At 37.1% G+C, this 22,589-nt stretch overlaps 1 protein-coding gene across 1 annotated transcript; it reads right to left on the bottom strand.

Moving 5' to 3' along the window:
- Nucleotides 1-249: 249 nt before the first annotated feature.
- Nucleotides 250-22,282, bottom strand: RpS7 (ribosomal protein S7). The gene is made up of 5 exons (XM_083124491.1): nt 22,148-22,282; nt 9,205-9,375; nt 7,159-7,340; nt 6,698-6,848; nt 250-380 (listed from the first exon to the last, which is right to left on the bottom strand). The coding sequence occupies exons 2-5, from the start codon at nt 9,373-9,375 to the stop codon at nt 303-305; spliced, it is 582 nt and encodes a 193-aa protein (XP_082980617.1). The 5' UTR covers nt 22,148-22,282; the 3' UTR covers nt 250-302.
- Nucleotides 22,283-22,589: the final 307 nt, after the last annotated feature.

The following is a 22,589-nucleotide window of genomic DNA, read 5'->3' on the forward strand; positions in this document are numbered from 1 at the left end:
TTCGATTTTTCCTCGTATGTGTAACTTGAGGAATGTGTTAACTGCTTTTTCATGTTGTGCTCAAGTTAAAATGTTAACAAAGAACACTTTTATACTAAAACTCCATTTAAACCAGCCTCCTGTGTTTCCTTTACCTGGACATGACATGGCCACAAAACTATAGTATCAATAGGAATCAATACACACCAGAAATATCTGCGACCATTCTGAGTATCTAATGTAAGTATTTTCTTGGGAGTGAAAACATGGTTATTTCCATTCAAATAGTTTTATTTTAACATTATCAGTACAATCTTGTGTTTTTACAAATATGGTTCTGGAAATTCAAATGTTACTTCTTTTCCTGTCAACTTCTTATACACGGCTCCAAATGTGTCCACCTACAAAGTGATAACATTAGACAGTTGCGAAAAAATTACAACTACGCATAATAACTGTACTCAACTTACTTGCATTGTATGTTTGATCGGTTCGGGAGTAAAGCTTGATAACTAGGAAATGGATTCTTAGGTGCAAGTAATAAATTTAATATGTATAATTATTAATTAATAATAATTTTATGAAGTATCTATTTTCAGATGCAACTTGTATGCAAAAAGGTACTACTTTCAGTGAAATTGGGGCATGAATTCTATTCTTTTGATCACCAAAAATACAATTTTTCCAATACAAAAACTTTATCATATTTCCATGCACTGCACAACCATATGGTTTTCAGTGCTCTCTTTGACAAATTTCTTCTGGTCGTATGTGACTAGGTGCTAGTGCATGAAGAAAAGTCTCGCCATACCACAGAATATAATTGTTCCAAACTTTGCTAATATCCAAGTTAGGTCCCTGTAATTGCCTGGGAAGTACAGTGCTCAACAATGGAGAATACCTCATTCAAGGTTCAAGGGCCTCAAACCTTTGTGGTGGGAATGAAGGATTGTTCTTAATAAAATTTATTTTTAAACTTACACAAAAGATTTATGATGCATTTTCAGGTACAAACAGGGCTTTAGGCATTTATAGAAATTGATGGTTCATTTAGGCATTTTAGGTCCTGTAGAATTTCAGTAGAATGTTGCTGTGTCCATGAAACTCTAGGATCTCATAATAATATAGGTCTACAATGTAGCAAAGAAAAAGGTATTGAACTAGAAATCCTTTCCCTATTGATAACTCGCAATCCTTTCAAAATTGAGTTAACATTGGAGTTGGTGTACAACAGCATAGCCACTGATAGCCAGAAATGTCTGGGTAACCCATAAGCCACAATGTAATGGACCAACTTTCACTGTTTTCTCGATTTAATACTTTCGTGGGTTATCAAAGTTTACTCCCGATCTGCTCATTTTGTGTCATATGGTGAACATCAGCATGTGTTGTTGGTTTTGAAAAAGCTCAAAATTTACAGAAACGTTAATTTTCATATTCATAAACGTTATACATCGAAAGGAATCAAGAGAAACCTCCAATTTAACAAATTTTACCTATTGTACATTCAATCATCATGGCCCCAAACAGGCTACATTATATAAGTTTCCTGGATATTACAATTCCATGCAGTTTGAGTTTTCTTCATCCCCCGAAAAAAAAAAAAAAATAAGGTTCCACGGCATACATCTGCACATACTAGGTGGTGATTGCAAAGTTCATAGCTAAGATTGAGCTCAGCTTTAAAAAAAAAAAAAGGTGTGTGTGTGTGTGCACCCCCCCCCCCACATTAACACAGTACAAGATATCAGATCACATACGGTCTCTAGCTATTACTTTGGCAGTGTATACAAAGAATCCAGCAGAGTTTGGAGCACATTGTGCAGTGGTTTCAAACCAACTATACAATGCAGATTCAGTACAATGTAGCTAATATGAGCATAAAGTGGACTGTACTCTTTTGACAGAGCATATTGTCCCACTTTGTAGAAGGCACAGCTCCAACAGTTTTTCTGTAGCAATAGTTAGTTGTCATCTAGTCACTTTTACTCTAACAAGTCCATGTTTCATTTTTCCATGTAGTTTTTGTTCACAATTGACTACGCCATCTGCCTTGTGGCTTTGTCAGGCACATACTGTCTCACCACAGGTGGCATGGTTCCTTTTCCTCCCGCTTGCATTCTTGGTGGCGCTAAGTGTTGACATGGGCCTTTCTGCTGTTTTGGCACGGGCATGGTACGTTCTTCTTTTGCCACACATCAGGAAAAATGAAACCCAAACTTATTAGCGTAAAATACCTATCTCTGCATAACCGCCAAAAAGATATCCTTGGATTCAATGTGAAAGTCATCCCCCCTCACCCGGGAAAATACAAGAGGACAAAGCTCAAACTGCACGTGCATGAGCTTGGCCTTTTGTTCCTTTAGGAGTGCTACAAACAAAAGAGTGCTCCCAATTTTCTTGCTTGGAAACCAACATATCCCTCCACGTTGGTGACAAAAGTGAAAAAAGTTGCTTCGACTTCAATGCAATTTTACAGAACAAGCTCAGAAAATTCACATACAACAAACTCTGCACCCTCAAAGAAAATTTGATAAGCTTGTTGGAACCTGGAATACCCTCCCCCCCCATGAGGCACACAACAACTCAAAAGTCACAAATTTATCCAACTGCTAATTCCCCAGTGAGTTGAAGAGTATACTCAAATTCTGCTTTAAGTTTGCACTTCACGAAAAAACCATCCAGTGTCGGACACCATAGCCTCTGTGGCAAAAAGCTGCCTCCTTTGTTGAAACCCCAGAGGAAGGACAAAACACAGAAAATTGTGTGTAGCCATCCTTGAGGAACAAACTTCAAGAAAAAAAATGCTCTCCTCCAACAACATCTGGTGCTTGTGTGTGGCCAAAGGAAACCAAGATGTAATAATTACTAAAGAAGCTTACTCCGGTAAAATGAAGGACAAACTCAACTCTGAAGCTTATGGGCCACTTGACTCCTTCCCCTTGGACAAAATATGCCAAGAAATCCACACAGCTCTCGATTGTTCCCCCTTTTCACACAAGAGAAGATAAAACCTAAAATCCACGACCAGGATATCCCTGCCGTCTATGGCATCCCAACAACCACACAAATTTGGAACCCAGGAAATTGACTTGCTAAGTGAACACAACCACCATCTGAAATATTGTGCCCAAAACAGACACGAAGTAGACGATATTATCACCAGGTACATGGGGGGCTTACAAAATAAGACCTTCCAGCATAGACATCGAGGAAATGTACCTGCGAAACAGATATGTTTAGATACAATGTCTGCATCACTTGCTTTTGATTGATTCATTTGCTTCACTTTACGTCTATTTTCTGCCACTTTTGGCTAATTGAAAGGATGAGGATGGGTAGTGATAAGACCCATCCAATCTTCCGACAGGCAGCGAAAATGAAAATTGGGAAATCATAGTATCCAATTTTCCTGAAATTTTAATATGTGAAACTGTGAGAGAATCCGAGAAATACATTTTTTTTATTTCACTTGAGATATAGCTGTTCAAAGTTGACCGTGCAGCAGCCATTTTGGATCTGTCAATTTTTTAAATTGCAATATCTTCTCAACAAATAGAGGTAAATGGATGAATCTCTTTTTGTTTTGAAGTATTTGTGTTTCTACATATTATAAACAAATAATATCTACAAAACCAACATTGGAACAGCAATTAAAGTTAATTATTCTTTTTAAAAAAAAATAATTTTGGAAAAATTTGAAACCATAGAAATGTTCTGGATGTTTGACAGCATATAAAAGGGAGGATACATGGAATTCACAGTTCAGTTGTCGACAGGCAAACAAAGAGAGAGTAAGTAGTTCACCAAATTTCTGGTCCAGCAGTACTTGAAAGCTTTTTTGTAAGGATTACTCATTGTAGGTGATTACATAGCATCCCAACTCGTAACTTTTTGTATGTGATCTGCTGAGAGGAAAAAATGGCTTCACAATGGGGACAGAAGAGAATTAAATGTGCAGAATACGGTCATGTGAACAAGAAAGTGTGTTACAAAACAAGCAAAAGACCAGACATTATTGTGGTCGGCAATCTAAGTGAAGTCTTTTCTGAGAGGTTTCCAAATTACGGAGTGAATCCAAACCATCACTTGTGCTCCAAATGAAAGGCAATCCACAATCATATGTATAAAGAAAACTAATTGTAACAGCAGTAGATGTGTCAACTGGAAGGAGTCTGTCCAGAATTTTTCAAGCTGAATCGACCTTCCCTTTGGCAGAGCATAATGTTATTCCACAATGTGAGTGGTGTGAATTATGGTTAAAAAATACAGCTGTTGAGCCATGCACAATTTACAACCAAAAGGTTCAAGTTATGTCTATTGTTCCCCAGATCTGTTACTAAACAGCAGATATTAGAACACATCCCAAATTTTACTAAACACATGATTGACAAATCATGAAGACTGCTGGTAGAGAAAGGAATTTTTGGCATACCAGACCCCTACTGTGGACATCCCATTACGGACAAGGACTTGCAAACAGTAGTATCATTTACACAGATGATAAATGGGACTGTAAAAGGCAGAGTGCTAATAAAAAGGACACTGTTACTGTGCTAAAAAATGGTCAAATAATTCCCCCCAAAAAATGCTATATGACAAGAAGTATTAGTGAAACATACAGTCTTTTCAAACCGAGTATCCAGAAATAAAGATAGGTAGAACAATTTTTTTCTCTTGTGAGTAAGGTGTCATCATTAGTTGTGTGTCCTATGGAGAGTGTCATGCTTATTACGAGAATGTCACAAATGTCCAGGTCAGGACAGTTTTTGTGGATCTTCAACAGTTTCATCATACTGAAACTGCTTCTTCTTTCGATTTCGACCCTGTACAGTGTTGTCAAGCTTTGGATCATCTATATCTAAATTCGATGGCAATTCTTTCTCATCAACCGGGACTCACAGGTCACTGCCCCCGGATGCCTCCACAAGTAGAGGTAGGGATGCCCTCCCAGGCTGCCAAGTGGCATCTAAGAAACTTTGAAATTTTTCATCACTCCTGCTGTTTTGAAAGCGCTGATATGTTTGCAAGAAATCATCTAACAGCATCTAACGCACCATAGATTAATGTTTTGAAGATATTTGCTCATTACATTACGTGGAGTAAAAAGTCATACCAGATAACTAGTGAGCAAAGGAATGTAAAGCCACACAACTGGTTCGCAATACACTGAGCCTCATGTGCGACAATTCAGACGGTTTTATTGTCGCCAATTATTTGAAGGACCGCATCATAGACCTCTCCCACTTGATACCTCAACGTAGTTAAGGCATCTGCTTGCCCCTTTGTGGCACTCAGTGGTTTTTAAAGTAAGACTACTGATATGTTCCTTCAAAACGGTGGGTTGGCATACATTAACTCCCAAGTTATATAATATAACTTTCAAGTTTTCAATAGGTTTATTTTTTTCTTCTCTTCAAATTTTGCCGCCCTGAAAATTTGCCAGTCTGGGCGGTGGCAGGGTTCGAACCCCCCCCCCCCCCCTGCCGGCCCTGACCCTTGTGCAATGTTTGTGTAAGACTTCATCAACCTACTAATTCTGTCAAATTCAATAGAATTCCATCCAGATTGTTCGGTGATATTGGAAAATGTTGCAATAATTTACTTTTACTTCACTGAGTTCTGTGTGTCAATATATACGGTTTGCAGATTTTTTTTTTGTTTTGTTTCTGGCAACATTTTATTTATTTGTTATTAAAATCATGCACAATATTCCATATGTTTATATCACAGTTTTATCAACATACAGGGCATTATCTTCGTTGAAAGCGTTTCTTCTAATCCAGTTTACTTTTTCAATTATACAGTCGTAAACATCGGGTTCGGCAACTTCTGGGACACATTGTACTTTGGATGATTAGCATAAACGTGTAAATCATAATAAGTACTTATTACAAAAAAAATATGAACTTTGCGATTTTACCACCCAAATAGAGACTGCACATGTGTTTTGTTATTAACTTTCAGAAGAGATACCATAATCAGAGTAGAAAATCAAGAGATCAGGACTGTGCTGAATCGGTTATGTCATATTTCAATTCTGTTTCAATCACACAACGGCATCGGTATGACATGATCAATGCTTCTAAATAGCTGCACAGGAGAAACGGCATCGAAGAAAAGATACAGTACATCCATAATAATTTTTCCAAATTACCTGATATTATAACACAGTTGAAAGCTCGAAATAATTCATTACAACATTTGCTTTCTCTGATTGACGAAATTTCAGTAACGTTGTCTTCAGAAACTCACGGTGTTGCTAAAATTGTGTCCGACAAGCTCAGTCAGATATTACTGAAAAATCTCTGTTACAAAACGCTGTGTCAAATTTATAAAAAGATTTCTGGTGAAGAAACAAGACATTGAAGAGGAACTCACCGAAGAAGAACTGTGGTGTTTTTCACATGCACCTGTGATGTCATGCAACGTGGAAAGAACATTTTCACTGTACAAATCATTCTTCACTGACAGACGCAGGAGCTTCACAAGAAAATCTCAGGATGACCTTCCTTACATACTGTAACAGGTTTGAATAAGGTTAAGAGATGCTGCAATGCAATGCCAAGCAGAACAGCCACAAAGTTCTAGTACAACCTTCCTTAAAAAGAAAAGTTGTATCCCTCCACAAGAGCACCACTGCCTTACATAAAGACCAGGATATTAAATTTACTTGTAGTAATTCACTGAATGTTAATTTTAGTGACAGAACACTTACCTTATGTTCTATATTAGTCTGTTGGTTTTTGTCGAGGTGAACTTTTATGAGCTGGGAACCATCCAACCTGATTCTTATCCTCTTTCCGACTATCTCTGCTGGAAACACAAGATCTTCCAAAATGGCTTCGTACACAGAAGTAAGGGTTCGACTGCAATGGACAAATAATATAATTAAAATCCTGTATAAAATATAGGAAATAAATTCAACATGTTGACAGAGAATATAGTTATCCAGAGTAAGGTGCATGTAGAGATCAAAGATATATGATATGTGATTTAACAACGAAAGGTCTATCAGAACGTGACATTCATCTATGAAGCAGCTGGATGCCATACACTGATAGGTTTAACAAACCTTAGATAAAATATAAAAGGCCCTCATGAGATCATATATAATGCACAAGACTCATCCCATGATTAAGGTGAGGATTTGTCTCCCTATCTTGGCAAATTCCTTACCTTCTAGGCCTCTTCTGCTTGCTCTTCATTCTTGTCTTCCTGGTTGGTTTGGGAAGAATCTTTCTATCTGCGATGAATACGACATGCTTCCCACTGAATTTCTTCTCCAATTCACGAACTAGTCGTGTCTGGATTTTCTGAAAGGCTTTCAACTGTGGTACTGGAACATAGATGATAATGCTCTGCAAGAGGAAAGGGAAGTGATCAGTTTTGCATCTGGGTAAGATATCAGGTGTAGAAAAGTACAGAGTGCCTGTCACCATGGGACCTGAAAATTTCACCTGGTGACGAGTTTTTAAATTTAGTTCTAAAAGATTTTCATTTTTATATTTCAAGTTCAGCTATGGAAATTTCCATTATATATATATATATATATTTAATAATGTGCTATATATATATATTTTTAATAATGTGCTCTTTTCAATGTTTATGTGTTTTCTATATTACGTGCATCATTAAATCAGAATAATAAACATGCCATTAAGTTTCTGCACTGTTGTTAGCCAAATTTTAAAACCTGCAGCCACATGGTAGAGTCATATAGACACATATTAGAATGTATTGCAGTCCCATGCAAGAATTAATTACAGTAGAGCGTCGATTATCCGAAGTAATTGGGGGACATGGGTGTTCGGAAAACTGGTTTGTTCGGATAATCGAACTGTACATGTTTATTTGCCAAAAAGAAGTACTGTACAGTAAATTTATTCATAAAAACAGGCATCTCTTTAAGTATGCATTACAAAGTAACGTACAAAGGCAACTTTAGTAGGAATATATAGTATGTGGTACAGTTTATTAAACAAAAATATGTACATATTACATACGCATTTTGCATGAACAATACACACAGTACACAAAATTAACGTTTAAAAAAATCCTTTATTTTGGTCTGTCTAAGCAAGCCTACACGCTTACGAGCAGCTAAGTCACGTACTTTTTTCATTACAGATATCTGAAAGTGAGCGAGTACACAGTTTGGTTAAGCGGTCGTTCGGTTGACCGATGTTCGGATAATCGACGCTCTACTGTACTTTTAATCCAATCTTGTATTAAAAAACTAAATGTTTTAAGATCACATTTCATATCTTCGCTTAGTTGGATTCATGGCCCATAGGTAAAAAGGTAAAAAAAAAAAAAAAAAAAGAAAAGGGGCTGGTGCCTGAATTATTTTTAGTTTTCTCTACCCCTGTTTATAAACAATGCAAATGTGTACAAGTGGCAGAAGGCTATTGACAAATTTCAAAGCTAACTGATGCATAGTGGACAGATTCATATCCATTTAAAAAGGTAAATATTTGCATGAAAAATGCACTACATAATATAAAAACACAGGCTTAAAAATGCATTACAATTTTTCGAAACATGCCTTTAATAGAATATTATGCCCTATACAGGAACTAAATTTATATTTCACTGAACACTTAATTTAAACATTTAGTAAATAATGCTACATAAAGAAAAAAATGTATTTACATGTAGGACAATTATGCTCACATCATATGAGCAGCTTGGGAGTAAAATTTGAAAACCCACAAAAGTATGAAACTGAGAAAAATGCAGGTGAAAGCAACTAAATCCAATGTTAACTATTCTGAATGGCGTGTGGGCATGTTTTGTTTATTAGATCAACTTATGAACTCTACCATGATACATAATATTCCAGACTTTGCCGACTGTGTTTTTTTAAAATATAAAAACCTTATACAATGTATAGTTCTTTGAGATTAATAAAGTATTTATATATTCAAGTAGTTCCTTGAGAGACAATATCAGTTATTTTTTAATCTGGAAAGAAAGAGAAGAAAACATTCAAGAAACAAACTTTGAAATGAATTAATGTATAAAAAATTAGAAAAATTAGTGAATCACGACACTGTTCAAAGCTTTGATATTACAAACAAGTCTATTGGCAACAGACTATTTCAGCATAATAAATTTGCTTCCCAGCCCTTAAAAAAATGACAAGAAAATGCACATGTTGGATGGCACATCATCCAATTGAGTTTTGTTTCCAAATATTCCCAAAGAAATTTGACACCTTACCTTCTTTCCACTGAGTTCAACCTCTTTAGCCTTGGTAATGTGAAGTTCTCTAAGTTGAGCTTTCAAATCACTGTTCATCTCAAGTTCAAGCAAAGCTTGGGATATGGAGCTCTCAAAGTCATCTGGCTCCACCCCTCCGCTCTTGATAATCTTTGCATTTGATGTAAACATCTGCAACAGAGGAAACAATGCATTTCCTTAATATACATTCATTTAGCAAACTTGCATTTCAGTTTGATAAACAATGATACAGATCTCTACGCCTATACAGTAAGTGGATGATATGAATAGCCGGTTTGAAGACTTAGGTTACTTTCCATATGTAGTCATATTAAATGCAGATATATGGGCTTCAGATAAGTGTGAAATATGTAATGTAAGCAGAATCATGCATGTTGCTAGTTAAAGGTTTCCAATTCTACAAAGAAAAGGCAAAGCACATTCCCACCTCAAAGACCTTGTGAGTCTGCACGTGATAGGCATAGGAACTAGACAGGTAGCAGCGTTCACATTCCTTGTTGACCAAATACTTTGTTGGATTCTGACAAGCATTTTAGAGTAAAAATGAAAATTTCCATGGCTTTCTAAAGAAAATTATTAAATTACTTCGAGTCAATAACAATATTATTATTGTATTGAAGGTAATGTAAAATAGTTTCAAAATATATAGACAACTTTTCACATATGGCATGCCTTGATCGAGAGGGAAGTTCATGCATTAAATCCATCAATCACAGGATATTGTGAAACAAAGGAGGGGTGTTGCATAACTCCATTGAAGACAATTCTGAGAAAAAGGTACTGCATTCATTAAAAATGATAGGTTTAGTCAATAGGATGTTTGACTGCCATGCTGGAGACCCAGGTTTGATTCCCAGGGTGGGTGATCTAAAGTTAGAATTTGTCCAGCCTTAAATCAATGGATATTAACCATTTCTTCGAATCTCGCTCCTTGCTCCGGAGTGTGGGCAACAGCCAGAGCGTTTATCCGCTCCGCTCTGAAACCCTGTCCAATGCTGCACATGACCAATATTGGTCGCAAGTGACAGACTGACATGGTATCTGTCGTCTAATTACAACCCTTCGATAATTTCTTATATATTTTTCTCATTGAAAAGTGGCATTCTGGAAAAACGTAATGCTGCCTTCCACCATTTATTAATTTATGTGATTTTCTACATGGAGTAAACTTATAATGTTAAGCATTGAAAAATCTCAATGTATGAGGTTTTATAATTCATGAAATAAATTTTCAAAATTTGGGTTGTGAGACCTTTGAAACACACTGTAATAAAAAGATTACAGTTACTTAGTTTGCGCACTGAACATTTTCACCAGTTATTTACTTCAGCTTATAGGCCTAGTATAGATGAATATTACAGGTTCATCAATTTTCTTGTCAGAAATCTGATCTTCGAGACAAATGTGTCTCAAGTTCTTGAAGAATACTCAGGAGGAATAAATTTAAGATGATCTAGCATGTCATTCTTCTTGGCTGTTGTTTTGCTCATGAAAGTTTATTTCATGTAAATTATTATCTGGGGTGAAACTCTTTAAAGGGAAGAGTGGCAGTTTCGCACCAGTTCTGCAATTATTTCAATATCGTCAGAATGGGCACTGCTAATAGAAGAAAAAAAATAACTGGACGAGAGAGTATGAATTTCTCTCCATGTTGCAAGGAAGCAGTTCTTTTAAGTTTATTTTTAATCTAGACACGATGTTTAAAAAATATGATAAGTATTTACAGAATCTCACGCATTCCTTATGGGGGATCAACTTTAATTACAGCTAATCAAATGTGATTTTAGACTTCTCCCAAGAGAACAAATAAAATAATGCTCCATAAGCGTAATGCATTTCTCTTTGCCTCCTACAGGTATCCTGGCATTGTTGCCAAATCTCATGCACATAAGAGTTAAATATCACAACTGGAGCTAAAATTTATTTTCCAGGAGCTATATTTACGAATTATTTTCCTGTAGTTTACGGTTATTACAAGCATAAGAACAGTTTTTCTTTGTGACGTTTCAGGAGAACACACACTCCTTTCATCAGACATTTAGTTTCATTTTGACTAAGATACAGTTATAACAATAATTTTCTTGTCAGAAATCTGATCTTCGAGACAAATGTGTCTCAAGTTCTTGAAGAATACTCAGGAGGAATAAATTTAAGATGATCTAGCATGTCATTCTTCTTGGCTGTTGTTTTGCTCATGAAAGTTTATTTCATGTAAATTATTATCTGGGGTGAAACTCTTTAAAGGGAAGAGTGGCAGTTTCGCACCAGTTCTGCAATTATTTCAATATCGTCAGAATGGGCACTGCTAATAGAAGAAAAAAAATAACTGGACGAGAGAGTATGAATTTCTCTCCATGTTGCAAGGAAGCAGTTCTTTTAAGTTTATTTTTAATCTAGACACGATGTTTAAAAAATATGATAAGTATTTACAGAATCTCACGCATTCCTTATGGGGGATCAACTTTAATTACAGCTAATCAAATGTGATTTTAGACTTCTCCCAAGAGAACAAATAAAATAATGCTCCATAAGCGTAATGCATTTCTCTTTGCCTCCTACAGGTATCCTGGCATTGTTGCCAAATCTCATGCACATAAGAGTTAAATATCACAACTGGAGCTAAAATTTATTTTCCAGGAGCTATATTTACGAATTATTTTCCTGTAGTTTACGGTTATTACAAGCATAAGAACAGTTTTTCTTTGTGACGTTTCAGGAGAACACACACTCCTTTCATCAGACATTTAGTTTCATTTTGACTAAGATACAGTTATAACAATGGTTAGTAATTTTTTCAACAAAAAGAATCTGTTATATAATGGATGTTGTCAATGTTACATTGTTGTAATATAGCAACTTAACTGTGAAAAAAGCAGTCTGTTTTATTTTTATTTCAGATTTTTTTAAAATTATGAATCCCAAATATCATCAGGTAATTCAAATTCATCATTGTTTTCACAAAGTCTCTTGATGTTTTCTGTTACATTAAATTTTAAAGATGGTGGCTTACTCCATTTGTGAAAAAGAAAACTCCATACTGGATCTATGTTACCATTTTCATTATTTCATTTATTCCAGTGTTCTTCTGCAATGAACGAAGCTTCCCAGACATTCAACTCTGTGTTTCCCGTTAATCTTTTTAAAACCCTTCTCTTTTTTAATCAAATGCTTCTCTTCGATGATATGAGTTGACAAACCTGTTCTTGGTTTAGATTTATAATGTCCAAATCGTGTTCGTGCCATCTTATTGCCATTTTCCTTGCTGTTTGTCCCACATAATCCTTTGAACATGAACAACTTATATTATATATTCCTGTGGTTTCCACATCTGGTAGAGTTCTCTCATTTTGAATTCATTAAATGTACATTCCAAACTTCTTGGTGATTTAAAAACAATGTTGAAATTAAAACTTCTAAAAAATTTTGCAATTTTATGCGAGAATCCCTTGTGGAATGGAATGCACACAAATTTCTTTTCAACAGATTTTTCATCTTTGTCTGTATTTCTCTTTTCCTTTAGTTTTCTTGCATGTGTTCTCCTGAAACGTCACAAAGAAAAACTGTTGTCTTATGCTTGTAATAACCGTAAACTACAGGAAAATAATTCTATAATGCAAGCAATGAGTTCATACAAGAAAAACTATATTTACGAAGGCTGGATAAAGTGCCTCCTAGGGTAATTTAGTTGTAAAGGGGGGGGGGATTGCTGCTATTACCGTTAACTTTAAAATGACGACAATGTAGTCTTAGTTTTAACTATTTAGATCTGGTGGCACCACCCATCGCAATAATGCACCATCAACGCTGCACGTTACTGTCACAGCCTGTCCAAATTGAAGCAGGCTATTCGGCCTGGCCTTCTCACATCTGGCATGCTGTTGTTGGACGACAATGCGAAACCGAACTCGGCGAGGGCTACGCAACACCATCTTGCACCCCTTGGTTGGTTGGGAGCACCTTACCCATCCACCGGAGGAAGGTGCTTTGGAAGCAATGCTTGAGGTGACACATTTCATGCAACACTTCTTCCGTATACAGGACACTCATTTTTTTCCAAGAGGGTATTTTGAAGCTTATCAAGCGGTATGACATGTCTGAATCTCCGGGGTTCCTATGTGGAAAAATAAAGTACGCTATTCCTTTTCTCATTTACGATTTTTGCTATTCCTTCCCAGCTCTGTCCACAGTCACCAGGGGGAAACTTATTTTCGGACTCTCCCTCGTAATTCTTGACCATTAGTAGCACAGTTTCTAACAAGCATTTAGTCTAATAGCTCCTTCACTGACAAAGTTATTCCCTCCACATTCCATAAACAGTGAAAGGCTTTTTACAGTACACTTCAACCTTAGCAAAATGTAATCATCACTGTTTGGAGTTTGGAAAAGTGAAATTTATTGCTGAAAAAAAGATATGAAAAGTATGTTATCCTAGCATCCAAGTTTGTCATCGACAATGCATTTTTCACTGATAGAAGAAAAAGCATCACAGCTTCTAGAAAATAATTAGCAATGATTGTACTTCTGAAAATACTATTTATTGGTGAAAACAAGATATAAAAGGTACGTTGCAAACAATCATGTTTTCCATCAACTAGCCCTGTCCTTAACTAAGATGATAGTAAATGAATGGCTGGTGGCAAGAAAAGTATCATATAGGTGTATACAGAAGTGAAAAAACACTGAAATATGTGGGAACAAACAAATTGAATCCTGTAAAAATGCATAGCATGATGAAATTGCAATTAAAGAAAAGGAACTCAAGCCTCTCTCTTTTACATCCTATTACAATATCTACCAAAGCATATGCTGAGCAAATATTTTTTTCTTACAACTGGTTAATTCAATCAAACCATTTTATCTATGTTCTTAAAAGGTTTGTATAACCAATTTTTATAGGTGCAAAATAATCTACACAGTTATTTTTAGTGGTTTTTATTTTATTTTATCTGTGACGTTTTTGTTCTGGTTTCCCAGAACTTTTTCAAGCTACACTAAGATATACATACAATAACACCTCACACGGCTAGTCACTCTACACTTCTAAGGAATGAATGTGTGTCCTTATTTCCTACTACGTAAACTGTTTTTTCCTTGCAGTAGTGTAGCTTGAAAAGTTCTGGGAAACCAGAATGAAACATCGCAGATAAAATAATAATAAAAAAAACACTAAAAATAACCGTGTAGATTATTTTGCATCAATCAAACCAAAGTCTGAATCATTACGAAGGTAGTTATATGTACGAGGGTCGCTATTTATATTTTGAGCCTAACAATGAAAAAACAGGAATTTGGCAATGAAAACTGCTTTATTGTTTTTCGAAGTATTCTCCTTTATGGTCAATACACTTTTGCATTCGTTCGAACCATTTGTCAAAGCAGTTTTTCCAATCTTCTTGAGACACCTCCATAATATGGTTTTTGAACGCATCAACGGTGTCTTCCGCCGACAAAAATCGTTGTCCACGCAATTTATACTTGACATTCGGGAACAAGAAGAATTCATTGGTTGCCAAATCAGGACTGTACGGCGGATGACCCATCAATTCGATGTTTTGACTGTTCATAAAGTCGGTTGTTAGACGAGATGTGTGACAGCTGGCATTGTCTTGATGAAGAATGATCCGATGGCGTTTGTTTGTTTTCCGTATTTGACCGAAGACCTCTGGCAAACAAATTGTTGTGCACCATTCAGAGTTGACCGTTCTACATTCCTACAATCTCATATACGTCTCTTGAAGCACCACAATTGTATTTATTAAGCATTTGTTTGCACCAATTGACGCTAGCGTCTTTTTGAGTTTTTGTCAAATTATGTGGGATCCAACGAGAACATACCTTTCTCACAGCTAAATGATCATGTAATATTTTATATATGCTGGTGGAACTAATGCCTATGGTTGCCTCAATCTCACAGTATGTCACATGACGATCTTGCAGTATTAGGTTTTGCACAGCATCAATGTTTTCTTGAACAACAACTGATTTTGGACGACCTTCGCGAATCTCATTGGTGAGCGAATGGCGGCCACGATTAAATTCGTTATACCAGCGTTTCACAGTGGCAAAGGATGGGGCTTCATCGCCAAATGTGGAAGTAAGTTGATCGATGCACTCTTGTCTTGATAATCCACGTCGAAAATCGTAAAAAATCATCGCATGAAAATGTTCACGAGTTAATTCCATTTTATTGTTGTCGCGCAATCTCCAAGGCAACATAAACAACACAAATGAAACTACTGACAAAACATTTGAAGTACGTTATGGTCAATAATGCCAGACGATTCCGTGCAAACATCAAATCGCGCCTAACTTCAATCAGTCTTGCCAAGGCTCAAAATATAAATAGTGACCCTCGTAGTATATTACTGGATCTTGCACTAATTTCAACAAGGAAATAAAGACATGTTACAGTTCAAATTCTCCCATGTACACGAATCAGAATATGCAGTTATAACTATAATTTTGGCATATTTCTTCAGACATTTACGTGAATGAACATACTGACTTTGTGCCCTCAACAAAGCAGGAAAGCGGTTTGAAAACAAATATTGTGCTGCCTCTATGAGCAAGAACTTGAAACTCAGAAGATACTGACTTCTAGCACAGAAATGTTCATACTTCACAGTTCTAAGTTACACATAAAGGTAAAATACGTTGCATGTAGCACCATGCAATAAAATACATGTAAATAAACTGCTCGCCATTAAAAATGCAACACCCAGAAGGAGTAATCGGAATCGGACGAAATGTGCACAGTGTGTAGAGGAGAGATGCAGAAGGAAATGATTAGGTGTTCAAGGCTGTAATGCATCATGTGCACCTGCCATGCCATCTGGTAAGTGGTACCTGTAGCAGGTCAGATAGGTGCAGAAGAGCAGTGAAAGTGCATGGTCGTGAGTGTAGTGAGTTAAAATCGGTCAGCAATGTCACGTCGTGGAATACGGCAGCGATTCCAGCAGGTTTCCCAGTTCAATCGCGGCCGAATTGTTGCATACCGTGAATGCGGATTATCCTACAGTGAGATCGGTGCCTGTGTAGGACGGAATGCATCCACAGTGATCCGTGTATGGAACCAGTGGGTCCAGGAAGGCACTGTAGAGCAACATAGAGGTTCACAATGTCCGCGTCGGACGACTGAACGAGAGGACAGACGTCTGATACGCATGGCCCTTACAGACAGAACGGCCACGTCAACGAGAATTGCGCATGAAGTACGGGATGTTTTACAACGTCCAGTATCCCCACGAACCGGGGAATTTTTTCCCGGCACCCACTGTTGTGGATTCCTCTGGCGCTAGAGCATAGGCGTTTGCGTCTGAGATGGTGCCAAGACCGTCGTGCATGGATGGCGGAGTGGAATGCTGTAGTGTTCTCTGATGAATTCCGCTTCTGTATACAACATTATGATGGACGTACACGCGTGTGGCGGCACCGTGGCACTAGGCTTCATGATGACTGCATCATGCATCATCACACAGGGCCTTCATTGGGTATCATGGTATGGGCTGCCATCGCCATAGGTGTTCGTTCGCGTCTCATACGCATTCAAGGGACATTGAACAGCCAACGGTACATCACACAGGTTCTCACCCCTGTTGCTGTCCCATTAATCCATGCACTGCATAATGCCACTTTTCAACAGGATAACGCGCGCCACCATGTTGCAAGGAATGTCCTCGCATTTATGGAAGCTAACCACGTGTCCCCGATTCCTTGGCCAGCACATTCGCCGGATATGTCGCCAATTGAACATGTCTGGTCCATGGTAGGTCGCCGGGTGGCCCAACTCAGGTTTCCGGCACGTAATGATGAAGACCTCTGGCACCGTGTGGAAGCCACTTGGGACGCCATACCGCAAGCAGACATATATAGACTCATTCTGTCCATGCCTCACCGTGTTGAAGCAGTTATTGCCGCTCGTGGAGGCTGTACACGCTACTAGCTCCTTGGGGTTATGCAACCATGTTCTACGTGTCACATGTCACACCAACGAGCTCTAACTGTAATCATTTTCTTATCTTATTATGAACTACATATTTGCCAAGTTTCATGTTTCCTTCTGGGTGTTGCAATTTTAATGGCGAGCAGTGTACTTCCATGAAAACTGGAGTTACACCACTAGTGCTCTAAACCTCTCAAATCTCATTTCCAATCGCACATCTTGAAAGTACAGCATCAAAAAAACTTGAACATGTGACACATTTGTGGAATTAATTAATTAATCATTACAAATATACTGAAAGTAAATCACTTAATTATTTAAGTTGACACTCAACAAATCTCAGTGTCCTACTTAAAGAAACTGGAGAGGTTTGGATATCAACCTGCGAGGTCAATGTAAATATTTCACCACTGCTTTTCACATAGTAAAGACCCCTGTAGTCAAGTTGGCTACTCTGATGGTGCTCAAGACCTGTGTTGCCATATTAACGATTTATATTGGCTTCGAAATGTTTCAGATCATACAACCTTTGAAGCAGTGTACCAGTCTACATAGTAAGAATGTTAAAAATCCCGGAGAGTGCAAAACTGATGCAGAGTTTGTGGCAATCAGTACCTTACTTCATTTGTTTTCCTGTGTTTACAATAATGCTTGAGGATTAGCAAATGCTTTGGTCGTAATTATAGAAAATTATGTAAGTCAAGGCAGAAGTAAATGTATAAAATCTTCATAAATTACAGTATGCACATATACACATTCCTAAATTTTACTTCAAAAGAGTAAACAACAGAGTACCACATATTGCACACTTTGCATGTGTACATACAGAATTATAACATAGCTTTATATGCATAAACATTGAAGTACAACTGTGAAAAACTACATATAGCGGCTCCGGAAAGTATTCATCTGAGTACAATCACTCTGTAAAACCATACATAGCACTTTGCTAAAGAACAAAAGCATGAGCAAAATGTAATACTGACGCACTTCCACAATCATTCTGCAAAAATCAAGAGAAAACTTAAGATATTGCCTGCTGTGTTCCAACACAATACAATATTGAAAATCATGTCGTATTACACAGCAAACTAGTATTAGTCTACTACAAAATTGTATAAAGCCACGCCCCCTAGGTACTTGCTTTTGAGATGCATGGGAATCTCTTCTAGTGGAAGTATGAGCCTTCTTCCGTTGCAACAGGGAATGTGTGTGTAAATCAAAGGAAATTACCGAAGAGGGTAGGTATTGCAGTGAGTTAATTTCGTAGTGGTAAATGCTTTACAGACATAAGCAAAACACTCAGTAGGCCTATCACAACAATTCAAGTATTGTGTATAGATTTAACAACACAAGAACATTAAAAAATGCTCAAAGAAATGGCAGACCTCTAAAGCTAACACAGAAAGAAAAACATGTGATAGTGTGGAAAGTTGTGAAAAATCCAAAGTTGGCTGTTGAGGTTGCTAATGGAACTGGTAAAACGGTCTTGGCAGAAACAGCAAGAAGTATTCTCCACCAAGCTGGATATCAGGGAAGAACTGCCCATAGAAAACTGTACATCAGCAAACGCAACAGGCAGAAAATGACTAATATGCTAAAGAAGCACACCTATGACTACTGGAAGTGTGTCAAATTCACAGATAAGAGTAAATTTAATATTTTCAAGTCAGATGGCTGGGTCATGGTGTCACGGAAGAACACAGAACTGGCTGAGAAGAATCTACAATTGCTACGAATGCAATTTTAACATTTGTTGACACATACTGCGGAGTTTTAGCGATTACTTGCAGAAAATACATTGGCCATGGGAAGCACGCTTGTTTGCGTAAGCTAATTTTTAAGTTGTTTTTTTCAACATAAATATTTTTTTTTTCAAAATCCAAACAGTGCTCATTACTTTAAAGAAGGTTCAAATTTTGTGCGACAATGATTGCCAAAATTGTACGATAATTAGTCTTTCTGCTAGGAGAATTTGAAAAAAAAAACATAAAACAATCTGAACCGTTACCGAATCTAACACAGACTGTGAAACATGGTAGAGGTTCGATACTTGTGTGGGGGTGCATGAGCAGCAGTGCTGTTGAGGATTTGTGCTTTGTGGAAGGCATCATGGATCATAAAGAATAACATCCTGATGTGGATGGCTCGAAAAATCCGTCGCCAGGTAGACATGGCGACTAAAACTTTCAGCTTGGCGACTGTGATCTTTTGCTGTAATATTGCAGTTTTTTAAGTTTTAGTGTACAAAACTTTCATGATTCTAAGTTCAAATTGCAGTACAGCGTAAGTTAGCAAATTATTTTTTTTATCAACGTTGTGAACATTCTATAGAATCAGTAACAATTTCTTACTCTTTGTCCCCCAACCCCCCCCCCCCCCATTTCCCGCTTTCTCACATAATTTAGCGATGTTTTGAATACAGTGATGCTCAGCTTAAAGACTGATTGATTTGCTTTATTTTCATCGCTTTTTGTGCCACTTTTGGCTAATTTGCAAAGATGGTGATGAATGATGATATGATGAAAGGACACGTACAAACATCCAAGCACAGTCCAGGATTCGAAACCGGGACCCCTGGCGTTGTAGCACGATGTGCTAACCACTCCACCACAGGGGTTGACTCATCTTCTTATAGTAACCACAATTACTAGTAGGTGGTTTCCTGGCGCCTAACTCTGAAGAAAATTTTTCAAGCACTGTTGATGTGACACATACAAAAAGTGTGCGTGATACAGGTCTATCCGATGGATACATCTTCCCCCAAGATAATGACCCTAAGCATACGGTTCACAACACCAAGTTGTGGTTACTCTATAATACACCACACTGAATGGAAACACTTCTAAAATTTTCCGATGTTAATCCCATAGAGCATGTGTGGTATATGCTGGAGAAAAACATACGCAAACACAACATTTCTAATAGAAATGACCTGAAGAGAGCTCTGACAGAGTGGCAATATTTCACAGGAAACTACAAGTAATTTGGTTCAATCAATACCACGACGAATGGAAGCCATTCTTAAAACCAACGGTGGGCCCACCAAGAATTAACCATGTGTAAGGATGATCACTTTTATTTTTATGTATTGCAGATGGAATATTTATTTGGCATTGGATGATGTGTGTTAATGTATTTTTTTGGGTACTAGTTAGATATAGCGGAAACACATTTAACTCGTTTATTTTGAAATAAAATTCATTTCTACTTACCTCATAAGCATAGCGGAACATTTTTCAACTTGGGAGTATTTATTGGCCGTTGCTAATTGGCAGCCAAATTTTGACACTTTGTCTATCGTCAGCTGATATGCAGTGTTTCCAAACTTATGAACTGATAAATGCCGCACAAACTATTCACACAAGGTTTTTAAGCGAAAATTGATCCACAAACCATTCACGGAAGGTTAGGTTAGCCAAACATAGAAAATTGAATTAATAAAAAAAAACTCTCACAAGTCATCTTGTAAAACTACCGCGTGGTTGTTACAATAACACTTATTAACCGAAAAATTATTGTTTTTCAGCCACAAACCATTCGCAGAAGGTTAGGTTAGGCAAACAGAAAATTAAATTGAAAAAAAAAATTCCACTCACATGTCATCTTGTAAAACTACCGCGTGGTTGCTACATTGACAGGGGGTTACGTAATCGAACGCACGGAACATTTGATTCACGCAGTTGACGGTAATGGTGGCACGAGCTATCGTGCAATGGAGGTACATGAATGTCAAAAAATACCTTAATAACTTGCACAATTCGAAAAAACACTTTTCCCAGCTTCAGAAAGTCCACAAGAACTAAATTCCGTAAGTATTTCTCGAGTTTTCTCCTGTAAATTTGAAGAAATGTGTTTCCACTTTATTCACTCTGTAGCTGTTAGCTTTTGAGCTATTTCACCAATTTTAAACTGCATCTGCATGATCTACAACTTGGCCTGCTACATGAATGTGTGTATTCTTTAGTTGTTGATGTGTACGAAGCTTACGTTGGTGTGTATTTATTTTCGTGCAGGAGACAAGTACTTTTTTTTTCTGTATGCCATGGAGTTTGAAAAATACCGCATGGTGTTCTGATATGGACTGGTGCTGCTAATGTCACATGAGTATAAAGGGATATTACGTTCCAAAATGCTTTTGTTGTTAGGTTAGCTAGGTCAGGTTTAGGGATATTAGCACTAAAATTACTTCGGTAAATACTTCCCAACACTTGATCATGTAATTTCTGGTCTTGAGCACTTTCTGATCTTCTCACTACCTGGCGACAGTAGTAGTCACACCCATTTTTAATTTAAAATCACTTCTTAGCAGTAAGTTCAACAACACTGCCCATGTATATAATAAAATAAGATAAAATACAATGTTATGGTATGATTCAGGTAATTCTTTTGCTGGTTAAAATAGCCACATACGCTGTTCTCAGCACCTGCTGAAAATAGCCACCTAGTTAAAATATCCATAATGTTATTCTCACCACCTGGTGTAAATAGTCGCAGCCATATTTGTGTGTGCAAACGAATAAGTAAAAGTCTGTAATTTTTTATCTTTTTATTGTAAGTTAATGCCAGTCTATACTATACAACCCAATAACCTATTCCCATATAAACACGAATACTTTCTGGAGCCACTGTAAATTGTCGGCTTCTCGGATATGAAAAATTATTTACAGATGTTAATTAGTGGTGGAAACTTTTTCTCTCTCAACAAACCTAAGTGTTGGACAACCAATGTCTTATTACCTTATTGGAACTTCTATTTCAGCATGGAGTACTTTATTAACTAATACATAAACAATAGTGGTTTTGCGTGTATAAAAATGCCTACAATTTTCACTTATTTGGTCACACATTCGTTAGGATACGATTTAATATCAACTTTTATCATAACCATCCTGTAAAATATCCATGATATCTGGTGCCTACCTCAAAAAGTATTTAATTTACCTATAATTTGAGTGACTCAAGACGTCAGATTCTTACCTTTTAGCAAAGATATGCAGAAAATTATTAAATATTCCTTCGACCCTAATACTCCACACCACCTGGAACACGCTCGTCACAAAACAAAAGACGACCGAAATCCGGGCATTTCACGATGTTCAAAATTGTACCACAGATTGTACTATGTCGAATCAACACAATGCTCTGTTCAGGGATTCCTTTAAACAAAAAGCCGCCAGATGGTGAGAGGGTAAGTTATTGGCGTGGACACTTTTCATTTCAGAAACTGGTAGGGGTTTGCGGATTTTCTTTTAATCCCGACATTCGGGACGGAAAAAATTCGCCATTTCCTGACAAAGTGGGAAAATTTTCGGGACGGGAAATGTTTGAAATTTCCCGAAGCTCTGAAAATCTCGAATTCTACAAGTGTTTTCCAACTTAAGTGATCCCGAAAAGTCGGGAAGTCATTTCCCGAAGTCGG

Source organism: Lepisma saccharinum, chromosome 1, assembly GCF_977018435.1.
Source record: "Lepisma saccharinum chromosome 1, izLepSacc3.1, whole genome shotgun sequence".
NCBI classification, from domain to species: Eukaryota; Metazoa; Arthropoda; class Insecta; order Zygentoma; family Lepismatidae; genus Lepisma; species Lepisma saccharinum.

Bases quoted from the DNA above. Each gene is read 5' to 3' on its own strand.
- RpS7 (XM_083124491.1), bottom strand. From the start codon at position 9,375: ATGTTTACATCAAATGCAAAGATTATCAAGAGCGGAGGGGTGGAGCCA. The intron at 7,341-9,204 runs GTAAGGTGTCAA...TTCCTCTTGCAG, and splicing joins TTGAACTCAGTGGAAAGAAG to AGCATTATCATCTATGTTCC. The intron at 381-6,697 runs GTAAGTGTTCTG...ATCACTTTGTAG, and splicing joins AGACTAATATAGAACATAAG to GTGGACACATTTGGAGCCGT.